The 14,804-nt window shown below is 37.9% G+C and overlaps 1 protein-coding gene across 1 annotated transcript in view; it reads right to left on the bottom strand.

Annotated features, from left to right (window-relative positions):
* Window positions 1–14,804, bottom strand: part of EFCAB13 (EF-hand calcium binding domain 13) — a 102,907-nt gene that overhangs the window by 31,134 nt on the left and 56,969 nt on the right. The window contains exon 11 of the mRNA XM_070774454.1: window positions 2,734–3,225. Within this exon, the coding sequence (XP_070630555.1) occupies window positions 2,734–3,225 (492 nt within the window). The remainder of the gene's footprint in view (window positions 1–2,733; window positions 3,226–14,804) is intronic.

The raw sequence follows: 14,804 nt of genomic DNA, 5'->3' as shown, positions 1-14,804 counted from the left end.
AAATATTGAAATACCATCCCAGATTGAAGGAGACTAGGACACATGACAACTAAGTGTAACATGTGGTCCTGAATGAGATTCTGGATCAGAAACAGGACATTCATAGAAAAACAGTCAAATTTTTAATAAGGTCCTATATTAGTAAATATTGTTGTATCAGTGTTAATTTTCCAGTTTTTTGTTATACTGTGGTTATATAAGATATTAATAGGTCAGAACGTTAGATGAAGAGTATGTAGAAATGTTTTCATTTCTGTGTAATTCTTATGAATTTAAAATTATTTAATAATGAAAAATGTTAAATGTTTTTTAAATGTAAATCAAGTGGCAGTCACATTTCACAGATGCTCAATCATCATCAGTTTATTTGGAGAAGTTGTATGAGATAAACTATTTTATCCTTTTCCAAATACAGAATGCTAAGTATGACAGTGGTAGGTGAAATCATTTGATTTTAGTGATACCAGCAAGGTAGATAACCACTTTCGACCACAATCCTGTTCTACCCACTGGCTAAATGCCTGCTACTCCATTATTCCCTTAATCAGGGCTTTAATTCTTAATGAAATACAAGAAAACTCAGAGACAGAAATAAGGCATGGCATAAAAGCAGTGCATCAGTAAAGGAATCAGAATAAACATCTTTATGCCTCCTTAATAGATAACACTCCTTTTTCAACTGAGTTATTAGAAGCATGCATGTGTGTGTGTTAGTCGCTCCATCGTGTTCAACTCTTTGCGACCCTGTGGATGGTAGCCCACCAGACTCCTCTGTCCATGGATTCTCCAAGCAAGAATACTGGAGTGGGTTGCCATTCCCTTCTCCAGGGGGTCTTTTTGACCCAGGGATTGAACCCAGGTCTCCTGCACTGCAGGCAGATTTGTTAACATCTGAGCCACCAGGGAATAAGAATCACTAATGATTCACAAAGCATTCATCTTAACAACTACAGTCAGTACTAAATATAATTTTTAAAGGCTGGTAAATTTCTTGAAATAAAACAAATATAAATTAACTCCAGCTGAGGTCTACAGAAAGGAGTGTTTAAGTGGGTTCCTTACACAATATGTCCCTGGAGAAGGACATGGCAACCCACTCCAGCATTCTTCCTTGGAGAAGCCCATGGACAGAGAAGCCTGGTGGGTTATGGTCCATAGTGTTGCAAAGAGTTGGACATGACTGAAGTGACTAAGCATGCATGCACATACACAATACTTCCATGATATAAGTAGTACATAAGAGAAAAACATACTCTGGCTGGGAAGTCACTGCTCATCTTTGAGGAATATCATAAAGCCTTAGGGATCTGAGATGTATACTATTAATTATTTTCTCTTGATATTCCCACATCCATAAGAAATAATACCTGAACAGTGTGGAGATTCCTTAAAAATCTGGAAATAGAACTGCCATACAACCCAGCAATCCCACTGCTGGGCATACACACGGAGGAAACCAGAACTGAAAGAGACACGTATACCCCAATGTTCATCACAGCACTGTTTACAATAGCCAGGACATGGAAGCAAATTGATGCCCATCAGCAGACAAATGGATAAGAAAGTTGTGGTACATATACACAATGGAATATTACTCAGCTATTAAAAAGAATGCATTTGAATCACTTCTAATGAGGTGGATGAAACTGGAGCCTATTATACAGAGTGAAGTAAGTCAGAAAGAAAAACACCAATACAGTACATTAACGCATATATATGGAATTTAGAAAGATGGTAATGATGACCATATATGCAAGACAGCAAAAGAGACACAGATGTAAAGAACAGACTTTTGGACTCTGGGAGAAGGCGAGGGTGGGATGATTTGAGAGAATAGCATTGAAACATGTATATTATCATGTGTGAAATAGATCTCCAGTCCAGGTTCGATTCATGAGACAGGGTGCTCAGGGCTAGTGCACTGGGATGACCCTGAGGGATGGGATGGGGAGGGAGGTGGGAGGGGGATTCAGGATGGGAACACACTGTACACCCATGGCTGATTCATGTGAATGTATGGCAAAAAAAATCACAATATTGTAATTACCTTCCAATTAAAATTAAGAAAAAAAAAAAAAGAATACCTGAAGTACTATGGATATCGTAAATTTAAATTATGGAACTCTGAGCAAAAATTTCACATAGACTTCATATATAATTGGTTAAATAAATGACCAAAAAAAAAGCATTTCCAAAGGAAAATAGGCCCTCTACTTTCTCGGGAACTTGTTCAGTTGCTAAGCCATGTCTGGCTCTCTGCAACCCCACAGACTGCAGCACACCAGGCTTCCCTATCCTTCACCATCTCCTGGAATTTACTCAAACTCATGTCCATTGAGTCAGTGATGCCATCCAACCATCTCATCCTCTGAACTTGAGTGATTCCAATTAATCACTGAATAAACTTCTCAGCCCAAGTTCAGTTCAGTTCAGTTCAGTCGCTCAGTTGTGTACGACTCTTTGCGACCCCATGAATTGCAGCACGCCAGGCCTCCCTGTCCATCACCAACTCCCGGAGTTCACTCAAACTCATGCTCCCCTTAAAAAGGGAGCATCTGGAAAGGAACTGCTATCAAAACCACAGTATTGTATCCCTGGCCTGAATTCCAAAAGTGATGGTTATCCAGAGTATTGACAATTGAAATGCCTACAACTATCTAATAATTGCTTACTTCAGCTCATATCTATAATAACTAAAGGGCCCAGATGTTGTCTTACATATATGATACTGACCCAGAGCATTAATTGCAGTTTTTTCCTTAGATGAAACTTGTTTTAGAAGACTAGAGCTCCTTCTCACAGCTGGCTTCTGAAGTTTTGGGATACTAAAAATATCACTTTTATCCAGGGACTTTTTGAGGCCTGAAACATGCTTCAAGTCTTGTGGTTTAGACTTTGAGTCATGAATTTCAACTTTCTCTGAACTTTTCTTAAAGTTCATGCCATCCTTTGAATATGGTTCCTGGAATTCTATATCACTGCTATCAATCTCATCCTGGAATTTTCTTATTTGCAAAATATTTTTTGGTCTTTTAAATTCATAGTCATCATTCTCACTCATAATTTTATGATTTTGGAGGCTCTTTGTATTTGACTTTTGGAATAATGATGATTCAGACAGTCCAGAAGATAAAATGCTTTTCTTCCTATATTGTGGATAGCATCCTGACACATTTGATAACTTTCTTGAAGTAGCTTCATCCAAGGCTGTTCCTTCCATAATTGCTAAGCAAAAGAAACATCCATTAATTCATTTACCTGTACAATTTGTAAAGCCTTTTAAAAACAATACTTACGTCCTCATGAAAACTTTTCAAGACATTATCATTTGCTCAAATACATCAGATGAAGTTAATAACTAATACAGCTGATGACCAAAAGGTTAACTATTGACTAGGTTAAATATAATCTACTGGTTTAATATAGTTAAATACTTCCATCCAACACTATTCATAGCAACACTGAATCTAAAGCAAAAGCCTACTGAAGTACATGGTTCTCATTCCTTACTCTTTCCCAATTCAGAAAGATAATAGACTAATAAACCAATACAGATACAAATCCCTTAGTTACGAGGGTGCAGAAATATGAAGAAGTTGTAAAGGGAAATTTTTAAATATTTAAAAAGTTAGAACACTTTATAAATAAAATGATACTCTCCTAAAGTAAGACAGTAAAATAATAACCCTCTTAAAAATTTGCAGCATTTGCAGGAGGTTAGTAACTTCATACATAAAATAAAGTTTTTATAAAAATATTAATATCCAAGTTGGGGCTTCATTTACAAAATCCATCCCATGGCTCAGAATAGTACCTTGCATTTGAATAACACATTTAAAAATATATCAAATGTTATAACACTTGACCCTCAAAATAATTCCATGAGAGCATCAAGTTCCTATAAAACCAAAGAAAACAAGAGACTTCTAATAGAGTAGCAATACAATATTGATTATGAAGACATTTCATTTAGAGGAAAAAAAAAAGTTTCTTAGCTTAGGGTGTATTACAATGAACAACTGAAGGAAAGTGTTTGGATTTTAAGTGAAAAGTAAAAGTGAAGTCACTCAGTCGTGTCCGACTCTTAGCGATCCCATGAACTGTAGCCTACCAGGCTCCTCCATCCATGGGATTTCCCAGGCAACAGTACTGGAGTGGAGTGCCATTGTCTTCTCCTTTAAAAATTTAGAAACTTAAAATTATTTTATTATTATTATTATTTTTTTTTTTTTTTGGTAATTGACATATAACATTTTATTAGTTTTATGTATAAAAAGTCTAGAAATCCTTGAAGATAAAGACATTGACCTCTAAGTGCTACCTCTCAAAAAGGAATAGGGTAAAAAAACAAAATCTTTGACATTTCTGCTATTGGCCAAGACATCATAATAGGAACTAACTTTACCCTCCAACTTTAAGCAACTGAAAAACTGGACAAGATATGTGAAAAAGAACAATTTTCAGACATCAGACAAGAGGTAGCATAGGACAGTAATCCTTTAAAGAAGGGTAACAAATGAGCTGAGCCCTACCACTGCACTAGCTTACTGTCTGGACAGTTTCCACAGCACAGGAAAGTAAAACCTAAATAGAGCCCACTGGTCTGAATGAGTAGAGAGAAGAGATTAGGAAGGCCAAAGAGGCTAGAATATGAGAGCAAAGAGAAAACAGAACTGCTGAGCTCTGGAGATCAGTGAAGGGGTCTGCTTGACACTTTGGCTGAGTACTGATCTGTACATACATGAGAGAGCATGACCTAATAACAAGGAAAGAATTACCATAAAATTATAGGTAGAACAATTCCTAAGAATAATTTATGATCTCACCAACCAAAGCAGAAAGATCTTATAATATATGGGACATCTAGTAGAATCATCTGAAGAATGCTACCTTAGTAGTGGAGCTAAATTAGCATTAAAAGCTGCTCTGAGATCACCCTTAAAAAACTTTAGAAAACAAGCTTCCAAAGGACCTAACTGATTCCAAGTAACTCAACTGCATCAGGACAAAATCCAACACTATTTAAAGGAATGCTACAAAAGTCAGCAAATAACATAAACTTCACAATGTATCGTATCCCATCAAAAACTACTAGGCATCCAAAATAATAGGAAAATATAAGCCACAATGAGCAGAAAAATCAATTGATAGAAACTGGTTCAGAAATGGAAGAGCTCATAAAACTATCATACAAATACATTAACACAGTAATTATTAGCATATTTTATATATTCAAAAAAGTAGAGGAATATATTAGCAAGTTGCTTTTATTCTCTCTGTGTCCTTTGGCCACTTGGCCTTAGACATGAACATTGATATAGAACTGTGTAGCAGAGTGTTGTTAAGTAAATCACTGTTTTCAGCTAGAGAAACAAAAATGAGAGCTCTCAGAGATTAAAAAGTACTAAATAGATTGTGGAGAGGGAGTATCTCAGGAAAATGATCTCATAAAGCTGCTTATAAACTCTTGCACTCACCCCTGATCTGCACATGCATGAATTTGGCCCTAAACAATACACCATGACTCTGAGAACTAAACTTCAGGATAGACCACTACCCAAGTTCCACTTTGGCTCTGGATGACACACAGATTTGAATAGCACTGCAAAGGCTATGAAAAACAAACTGATATTGAAACTGAAAAACACAGAAAATTAATTGAAATTTGTGGCCTAAACCAAATTGAGTCAAATTCCTGCCAAAACTAGATTTCAACATTTTCCATAGAATTTTCAAAGAATTTTAGACCCACAGTCTCACAACTTAATCTTCAAAATGTCCAAGATATAATTCAAAACCACTTCACATGTGAAGAACAAAGAAAATCTCAGTTTGCATGGGAAAAGACAAGCAACTGATGTCAAGACCAAGTTGAAAAAAACATTGAAATTGCCTTATAAAAACTTTCAAGCAAGGAGCTCCCAGGTGGTCCAGGGGTTAAGAATCTGCCTTGCAATTCAGGGGACACAGGTTCAATCCCTGAGAACTAAGATCCCACATACACCAGAGCAACTAAGCCCAGGTACCACAACTACTGAGCCTAAGCATCATAATTAGAGAGCCCATGCACCACAATGAAAGATCCTGCATGATGCAATGAAGCTCCTGCATGCTGCAACTAAGACCCAACACAGCCAAATAAATAAATAAACTTCTAAGGATCTATTCAAAAAATGCTCCAAATTACAGTGAAAAAAAACCAACACTCAGAAAGATAGAAAGTCTCAGAAAACAAAAGATATAAAGAAGAACCAAATTTGGAAATTTAAAATTTAAAAATATAATAATTAAAGTAAAAAAAATTAATCAGATAGGTTCAACAACATAATGGAGATGTCAGAGGGATAGTTTATGAAACTGAAGGCACATTAGTTGAAATTATTCAATTTAAACAGTAGAGGTAAATAAGAATGAAAACAAGATTAACAAAGTGTCAAGGCTCTGTGTGACAACATCAAAGAGGGCTAACATTTGTGTCTTTGCAGTCTCAAGAAGGCAGGGGAGAAAATGTGGTGCAGAACAAATATTTGAAGTTACAATGACAGAAGATTGCAAGTTTGGCAAAATAGATCCAAGAAGTTCAGTGAACCCCAAAAGGATAAACTCAAAAAAACACACTCCCAAAGCATCATAATCAAATGGCTAAAAACTAAAGAAAAAAGAAAGTATCTTGAAAGCAGTCAGAGAAAAACAGTGTACTTTATTATTTGGATAACATCAGGTTTCTTTTCAGAAACTGTGGAAGTCAAAAGTAAAAAGAACATTTTAAAATGTTAAAAGAAAATAACTGTCAACTCAGAATCCTATATCCAATAAAAATATCCTTCAGAAAGTAGAGAAAATAAAGATATTCTCAGATGAAGAAAAATAAAGCTAATTCATTTTTAGTAGATCTGCTCTTTTAAAAAAATGATTAAAAGAAGTTTTTCATACAGAAGCTTAATCCTTTGAAATTATTAAAAGCATGATATTCAAAAGACATGTAAGCAGTCAATATGAAAGAAGAAAAATATATAATGGCAAAAATTTGGTTAAATATGACTATTCCTCTCCTCTTGGTAGTTTAAAATATGTTTAATCATTGAAAGTGAAACATTATATTATCTGGTATGCTTTCCAAGAATGTAGTTGTAATACATAAGAAAATCAGAACATAAAATCAGAAGGTAAAAAGACCTACACATTGGTAAAATTTCTATATTTTACTTGAAAGTGGTAAAATATTTATTTCCATATACTTTAAGGTTAAATAAAGATACCCTGCTTATTTAACTTATATGCAGAGTACATCATGTGAAATGCCAGGCTGGATGAAGCACAAGCTGGAATCAGGACTGCCGGGAGAAATATCAATAATCTCAGATATGCACAGACACCACCCTTATGGCAGAAAGCAAAGAACTAAAGAGCCTCTTGATGAAAGTGAAAGAGGAAAGTGAAAAAGTTGGCTTAAAACTCAACATTCAGAAAACTAAGATCATGGCATCCAGTCCCATCACTTCATGGCAAATAGATGGGGAAATAATGGAAACAGTGACAGACTTTATTTTCTTGGGCTCCAAAATCACTGCAGCTGATGATTGCAGCCATGAAATTAAAAGACGCTTGTTTCTTGGAAGAAAAGCAATGACCAACTTAGCAAGTTAAAAAGCAGAGACATTACTTTGCCAACAAAGGTCCATCTAGTCAAAGCTATGGTTTTCCCAGTAGTTAAGTATGGATGTGAGAGTTGGACTATAAAGAAAGCTGAGCACAGAAGAATTGATGCTTTTGAACTGTGGTGTTGGAGAAGACTCTTGAGGGTCCCTTGGACTGTAAGGAGATCCAACTAGTCAATCCTAAAGGAAATCAGTCCTGAATATTCATTGGAAAGAATGATGCTAAAGCTGAAACTCCAATAATTTGGCCACCTGATGCAAAGAACTGACTCACTGGAAAAGAGCCTAATGCTGGGAAAGATTGAAGGCAGGAGGAGAAGGGGACAACAGAGGATGAGATGGTTGGATGGCATCACCGACTCGATGGACATGAGTTTGAGTAAGCTCCAGGAGTTGGTGGACAGGGAAGCCTGGCGTGCTGCAGTCCATGGGGTTGCAAAGAGTTGGACATGACTGAGGGACTGAACTGACTGACTAAATTGAAGGTTAAATATGTATGTTATAATCCTTAGAATAATTACTGAAAAATGCAGACATATGGTAAAAAAATATATAGGTAAATTTTTTTAAAGAATTTTTTAAAAACTTCCAAAAAAGAAGGTAGAAAAGGTTGGAAAAGAGAGGAAAAAATAGAAAAGAAATAACATGGTTACCTATATCTGATATAATTAATCACATTAAGTAAAAATGACCTGCTACTGCTAAGTCACTTCAGTCGTGTCCGACTCTGTGCGACCGCATAGACGGCAGCCCACCAAGCTCCCTCATCCCTGGGATTCTCCAGGCAAGAGTACTGGAGTAGGGTGCCATTGCCTTCTCCAAAAATGCCCTAGACACTCCAATTAAAAAACAGGAATTAAAAGAATGAATATAAAAGCATCACCCAATTCTACGGGGTTTCTCTGATAGCTCAGTTGGTAAAGAATCCACCTACAATGCAGAAGACCCCAGCTCAATTCCTGCATCAGGAAGATCTGCCGGAGAAGGGATAGGCTACCCATTCCAATATTCTTGAAATCCCTTGTGGCTCAGATGGTAAAGAATCCGCTTGCAATGCGGGAGACCTAGGTTCGATCCCTGGGTTGGGAAGATTCCCTGGAGAAGTGAAAGACTACCCACTCCAGTATTCTGGCCTGGAGAATTCCATGGATTGTATAGTCCATGGGGTTGCAAAGAGTCGGACACGACTGAGCAACTTTCACATTCACGTTCACCCAACCCTACGTGGTTTACAAAATACCTGAAATATGAGGACAGTTGTTGTTGCTAGTCACTAAGTCATGTCTGACTCTTTTGCAACCCCATGGACTAAAGACTGCCAGGCTCCTCTGTCCATGGGATTTCCAGCAAAGATATTGGAGTGGGTTGCCATTTTTTTCTCCAGGGGATGTTCCCGATCCAAGGATCGAACTCACATCTCCTGCTTGGTAGGTGGATTCTTTACCACTGAACCACCTGGGAAGCCCAGATATGATGATATAAGAAGGTAAAAAGAAAAGGATAGAAAATCTATACATGTAAACACTAATTAAAAGAAAGCTGAAGTAGTTTTATTAATATTTGAAAAAGTAAATTGCAGAGCAAAGAAAATTACCATTGATTGCATACACATTACATAATGATAAAAGAGCCAGTTTGCCAAGAAGATACAACTATCCTAAATGTGAATGAAACTAACAGAGCTTCAAGATGCATGAATCAAAGCCCAACAAAAATGAAAGGAGAAACAGACAAATCCACAATTATATATTTCAACACTATTCTCCTTTCACAGTAGTAGAACCTATAGAAAATCAGCAAAGATTCAGAAAAAATTATAAATGATGAGAATCATGCATGGGAGTGGGTATGTGATTATCAGTAATATCTATGCAGGAAAAGAAAAATATATGTAAAACCAGAGACAAAATTAGAATTCAAAATAAACTTTGAAACTTTCAGGTAATGATGGCAAATTGAACAGCTTTCAAAAATTCCATTAAAATTATTCTTAAAATATCATAAATCCATAAGAAGAAGAACAGGAAAAGAAACAACTGCATGAATTTAGTAGATGGGAAAAGGCTGAATTCTAAACCAGAAGGAAAAAGCCAACAACCCAATTCATAACACAAAACCTCCTAAATTAGTGGCATCTAGTTACTTCTGAAAGTGAAGGAAAGAGTAAAACTGAAAATAAAGGATTGTTTAAAAGTCTGTTTAAGCAGTAATCAGATACCTAGATAACCTTCACACACCCATATATCTTCTCATGGCCATGTACTGATCTCCCCTTCCAGCAGAAGACTAACAATTCACCAGAGAGGGTTAAACACAAGGTCTCTGGGTCAGGGAATACAAAACATAGAAGAGAGTAAGGGTATTATCTGGATAATGAAAAGGGAGGGTTACATGACAATTACCACTGAATAAAAAGAATTCCAGTTCTTTTGTCTCATTAAACACCTGAAACTCTGGCAAGATAACTTACAGCCTCCAAGAAGGAAACTAGAAGCTGATTCTCTGAAAACACTGACCATCTTGAAAGGAAAAACACCCTCAAGATGGTGATATCAAGGATCTTCGAGGCAAAATTCCAGCCAGATTGCCTATGGCATGATGCCCTGACCTTAGCAGTATTGGCATTTGGGGACACACGATTCCTCACTTTTGCCTGGGAAATCCCATGGACAGAGAAGCCTGGTAGGCTACAGTTGATGGGGTTGCAAAGAGTCGGACACGACTGAGCAACTTCACTTCACTTCAATTCCTTATTAAGAGGAGGAGAAGGGGATATCTAGAAGTGTGTGTAGGGACTTCCCTGAAGGTCCAGTGGACTTTGAAGACTTTGGAAGACTCTGAACTTCCAAAGCAGAGAGCATGGGTTCAATTGCTGATCAGGGAACTAGGATCCCACATGCCACACAGCCAAAAAAAAAAGAGTAAAAGTGCACACAAAGAATATCACCCACCATATCAGTAAACAAAAGATGTTGAGGCCATCAAGCCATCAGCCACTGCAGCCACCCCCATGGTGCATCTGAGTGGGTTCAGGATGGAGAAAAACAGAATATTGGCTCTACATAGTTAAAGTGCATGTCAAAGGAATAATTTCATTAAGCCCAGACTCTTGCATCTTCCCATACATAGAAAAGCAATAGACTCATTAACTTTAGATGTCTGGATTTTCTTTAATGAGCAGTAATGTTTTGATATTTGATTACATGAATTCTTTAGGAGTTTTGCAAAAACTCCTGTATATCCTGGCTCCTCCCTTATGTCTTTGGAATAGTCCCTCAGAGCTTTCTGAAAGGCTGTATCCCAGGCTTAAGTCCTCATTAATGCCCCAAAGAAAACACAATTCTCAACTTTTAGGTTGTGCTTTTTTTTTTAAAAGTCAACAAAAGCATCCTTGGCCTCTAATCACTTAATGCCAGTAATACATGTTTTAATGACCAAAAAGCATCTCCACATGTTGCCAAATGTTCCTGTGGGAGAGTGATAACCAAAATCACTTCTGGTTAAGAACCACTACTCTAGAGTGTTCAGTCCATGGTCAACTAGTTCCACTCCCAGTCTCAGAGTTTCCAAACAGCTTTTGAGTTCATTATTCTCAATCATAAGCAGACAACCAAAGATCACCAGACATTTGGAGAATGCCTCTAAAATGAAGGCCAAATAAGAGAAAAATAACTTGGAGAAAACACTATGAATGAAAAAGAAAAAATTTTAAACATCATCCTTAGCACAACAGAAGATATTATGTTCATGGAACAATAGGAATATCCATGTAACAAGAAGATGTTAAAAGAACATACTTTCAGAAGGGAAAAAAAATTCTTGGAAATCTTGAAAGTACAAATGAAAGCCTAAACACATGCGTTGGAAGATAAAGTTAAGTACATCTCACCAAAAAATGACAGAGAAAAAGGTTTTTTTTAAAAAGAAAAAAAAAAAGAGGAGAATCCATCCAGGATGTCAAGTATCCGAGTAATAAATGATTCAGAGAGGAAAGGAAATCATCAACAAATTGCTTAAATTTCTCAGAATCACATTATACTGTACCCAACACAATTGTTGCCAAAACAATCCATTTCAAGGCACATAATCATGAAATTTCAGAACACTAAAGGTAAAGAAATTATTCTATAAAATTTCAAAGAAAAAAATCAGTTACATACAAAAAGTCAGGAATCAAAAGAATTGTGGATTTGACAGCAACACTGAAAACTGGAAAACAGAAAAATTCTAAGGAAATGTATTTCCAACCTAGAATTCTATACTTAAACTGCCAATCAAACATGAGTACAGAATCTGATACAGGGAAAGAAGTGAAAATTCTTCTTCCAGAATGTTAATGAAGAAAGATTTAGGAATGTAACTACACATAAAACTTTCAGTTCAGTTCAGTCACTCAGTCTTGTCCGACTCTTTGCAATCCCATGGACTGAAGCATGCCAGGCTTCCCTGTCTATCACCAACTCCTGGAGCTTGCTCAGACTCATGACCATCAAGTCTGTGATGCCATCCAACAATCTCATCCTCTGTTTTCCCCTTCCCCTCCCACCTTCAATTTTTCCCAGCATCAGGGTCTTTTCCAATGAGTCAGTTCTTTGCATCAGGTGATCAAGTACTGGAGCTTCAGTTTCAGCATCAGTTCTTCCAATGAATATTCAGGACTGATTTCCTTTAGGATGGACTGGTTGGATCTCCTTGCAGTCCAAGGGACTCTCAAGAGTCTTCTCCAACACCACAGTTCAAAAGCATCAATTCTTTGGCGCTCAGCTTTCTTCATGGTCCAACTCTCACATACATACATGACTACTGGAAAAACCATAGCTTTAACTAGATGGACCATTGTCAGCAAAGTAATGTCTCTGCTTTTTAATATGCTGTCTAGGTTGGTCATTGGAGAAGGCAATGGCACCCCACTCCAGTACTCTTGCCTGGAAATTCCCATGGATGGAGGAGCCTGGTAGGCTGCAGTCCATTGGGTAGCGAAGAGTCAGATACGACAGAGCGACTTCACTTCTACTTTTCACTTTCCTGCATTGGAGAAGGAAATGGCAACCCACTCCAGTGTTCTTGCTTGGAGAATCCCAGGGATGGGGGAGCCTGGTGGGCTGCCGTCTATGGGGTCGCACAGAGTCGGACACGACTGAAGCGACTTAGCAGCAGCAGCAGGTTGGTCATAGCTTTTCTTCCAAGGAACAAGCATCTTTTAATTTCATGGCTGCAGTCACCATCTACAGTGATTTTGGAGCCCAAGAAAATAAAGTCTGTCACTGTTTCCCCATTTATTTGCCATGAAGTGGTGGGACAAAATGCCATGATCTTCATTTTTTGAATGTTGAGTTTTAAGTCAATTTTTCAGTGTCATCTTTCACTTTCATCAAGAGGCTGTTTAGTTCCTCTTCACTTTCTGCCATAACCCTGGTGTCATCTGCACATCTGAGGTTACTGATATTTCTCCCAGCAGTCCTGATTCCAGATTGTGGTTCATCCAACCCAGCACTTTGCATGATATATTCTGCATATAAGTTAAATAAGCAGGGTGACAATATACAGCCTTGACACACTCCTTTCCCAATTTGGAACCAATCTATTGTTCCGTGTCCAGTTTTAACTGTTGCTTCTTTACCTGTATACAGATTTCTCAGGAGGCAGGTAAGATGGTCTGGTAATCCCGTCTCTTTAAGAATTTTCCACAATTTGTTGTGGTCCACACAGTCAAAGACTTTAGAGTAGTCAATGAAGCAGAAGTAGATGTTTTTTTCTGGAATTCTCTTGCTTTTTCTATGACCCAACAGATGTTGGCAATTTGATCTCTTGTTCTTCTGCCTTTTCTAAATCCAGCTTGAACATCTGGAAGTTCTCAGTTCACATACTATTAAAGCCTTCCTTGGAGAATTTTCAGCATTACTTTGCTAGTGTGTGAGATGAGTGCAATTGTGAGGTAGTTAGAACATTCTTTGGCATTGCCTTTCTTTGGGATTGGAATGAAAACTGATCTTTTCCAGCCCTGTGGCCACTGCTGAGTTTTCCAAATGTGCTGACATATTGAATGCAGCACTTTAACAGCATCATCTATTAGGATTTGAAATAGCTCAGCTCAACTGGAATGCCATCACCTCCACTAGCTTTGTTCATAGTGATGCTTCCTAAGGCCCACTTGACTTTGCACTCCAGGCTGTCTGGATCTAGATGAATAATTGCCCATTCGTGGTTATCTGGGTTATGAAGATCTTTTTCGCAGAGTTCTTCTGTGTATTCTTCCCATCTCTTCTTAATAGGTTCAGGAAGAGTAGGTGGATGTGGTGCAGACAGGGAAAATGAAACAGAACTAAATTCTTATTTTCAACAGTAAAACCAAATGAGGCTCTGTGGGCCCCCCAGGCATGGAAGTCCTTGTGTCCCCGGTTTCTCACAGGCAAAATTCCAGCCTCCATGACCTACCCTGAAACCTAGACAGTGTATTAAAAAGCAGAGACATTACTTTGCTGACAAAGGTCTGTATAGTCTAAGCTATGGTTTTTCCAGTAATCATGTACAGATGTGAGAGCCAGGGATAAAAAAGGCTAAGTGCCAAAGAATTGATGCCTTCAAACTGTGATGCTGGAAAAGACTCTTGAGAGTCTCTTGGACAGCAAGGAGATCCAACCAGTCAATCCTAAAGAAAATCAACCTTGAATATTCATTGGAAGAACTGATGCTGAAGCTGAAGCTCCAGTACTTGGTCACCTGATGCAAAAGCACTGACTCATTGGAAAAGACCCTGATGCTGGGAAAGATTGAAGGCAGGAGGAGAAGGGGACAACAGAGGATGAGATTGTTGGATGGCATCATGGACTTGATGGACATGAGTCTGAGCAAACTCTGGGAGATGGTGAAGGACATGGAAGCCTGGTATGCTGCAGTTCATGGGGTTGCAAAGAGTTGGACATGACTGAGCGACTGAACAACAACAATCAAGGGAGAAGCAGCCAAGTAACTATCAGAGGCAAGACTAAAGGGATCATAGAAACTAATCAAGATAGGAGACCAACCACCTGAGACAAGGTTACTGGAGTGCAAGCCCCGCTGGTGTTTGTTGCTCAGTCGCTAAGTCCAGGCCTCCCTGGACTTAGAGAGTTTGAGAGTTTGCTCAAACTCATGTCCATTGAGTCA

Source organism: Bos indicus, chromosome 19 (genome assembly GCF_029378745.1).
Source record: "Bos indicus isolate NIAB-ARS_2022 breed Sahiwal x Tharparkar chromosome 19, NIAB-ARS_B.indTharparkar_mat_pri_1.0, whole genome shotgun sequence".
Lineage (NCBI taxonomy): Eukaryota > Metazoa > Chordata > Mammalia > Artiodactyla > Bovidae > Bos > Bos indicus.
The sequence above is the reverse complement of the archived record's forward strand: the minus strand, read 5'-3'. Positions and strand labels throughout refer to the sequence as shown.